The sequence below is a fragment of the Triticum aestivum genome, chromosome 7B (assembly GCF_018294505.1).
Source record: "Triticum aestivum cultivar Chinese Spring chromosome 7B, IWGSC CS RefSeq v2.1, whole genome shotgun sequence".
Classification (NCBI taxonomy): domain Eukaryota; kingdom Viridiplantae; phylum Streptophyta; class Magnoliopsida; order Poales; family Poaceae; genus Triticum; species Triticum aestivum.
This window is the reverse complement of record NC_057813.1, coordinates 645,673,689-645,675,037: the sequence shown is the minus strand read 5'-3', so window position 1 is coordinate 645,675,037 and position 1,349 is coordinate 645,673,689. Positions and strand designations below refer to the sequence as shown.

The following is a 1,349-nucleotide window of genomic DNA, read 5'->3' as shown; positions in this document are numbered from 1 at the left end:
ACATAAATGGCATGTTTAAATATCACAAGGTTCCACAATTCCAAGATACTGATTCTCAGAAAAAAAAAACAATTCCAAGATACATCAAACTGAATGGGAAAACGCAGGCAACCAATTGCTCATAAAATACGTTGAAAATCGTCCGAAAAAAGAATAGAAGATGGACATACTTCGACAGCGAAAAGATGGATAGTATAAGCTCCCGTGTAGACATATGAGTTAGATGTGCAATAATTAGAACACATCTAGATATGGTTTAGCAAAATTATATAAGTTACCTCTAGATTTAGCCCCATGTGTAGCTAGACTTAATGGTGCTTCATTGTACACCTTCATCGCGACTGGACAATCTAGCATCGCGGGAGTGTGTTGAACAAGAATTCTGCACACTTGGCCTTGAGTTGGGAACAGTTGTGTTGATCGGCCAAAACCAAAATTGCCACGGCTGTGTCGGCGGTGATGCAACTGAATAGCTTGTTCACGCAAATCAGCTTGAGACTGTCCAGTCCATACCTGTCAGCAGCCACAAGTAGATGCTGAGCCATCGACGTCGCTGCCTCGTCCTCGCCATGCCCATCAAGTTCAGCAGGCACCGTGTCGGTGTAGATGAAGTGCAGCATGGCCTTGAACGCCGCCGCCTCCATGTCCTCGATCACGACGACCCGAGAGCTCGCCTCCCTCATGTGCCCAAAGAACTCGGACATGAGCACAGGGGACCTCGCCGCCAATATGTTCTTGTGAGCAACCAAGGACTCCCCCGACACGATAAACTCGACGTCCGCCGCGGTGCCGCTCCGCAGCAGCTCGCCGAGGTGGTGGTACAAGCCCGAGGACGGCACGACGGGCAATGGTCCGTCGTCCCGGATCGTTACTTCGGCCAAGTCCTTGAGCACCGTGACAGTGCATTGCACGGTGAAGGAGTCGTCCTTGAGATAGCACGACGCCTCTAGTTCCCGTGCCGACATGAGATAAGCTGGATCCGAGCAATCTCCTGAGACCCCAAGCTGGCGCTTCGGACGATTATTGAACTTACACGTGATACTCTTCTCTTCGGACGGATCAGCCGTCCCCCTCGGATCCACCAAACGGCAGCGCATGCTCGCTTCGACGTTGGGCATAGTGCAACCATCGCTGAGGAAGACGAGCCTCAGCGCGACCCACGGTCTATGGTCGATGGTGTCGTTCGGCAGTGCAGGATGGACGTGGACTCCCCACTCGTACCCGCCGACGTTCCACCTTGACTTGATCCAGCTATCGCTGCGCATGGCTTTGGTGATGCTGTAGCCATCGACCCTGAGCAGATGCACCGAGCGCACAACATTGGTCAGGTTTGTACAAGCAATAGCCAT

At 52.0% G+C, this 1,349-nt stretch overlaps 1 protein-coding gene across 1 annotated transcript; it reads right to left on the bottom strand.

The window, feature by feature from the left end:
* Positions 1-348: 348 nt before the first annotated feature.
* LOC123157051 (BTB/POZ and MATH domain-containing protein 1-like) lies at positions 349-1,349 on the bottom strand. The gene has a single exon (XM_044575285.1). It carries the CDS (start codon positions 1,347-1,349, stop codon positions 351-353), a length of 999 nt encoding a protein of 332 aa, XP_044431220.1. The 3' UTR covers positions 349-350.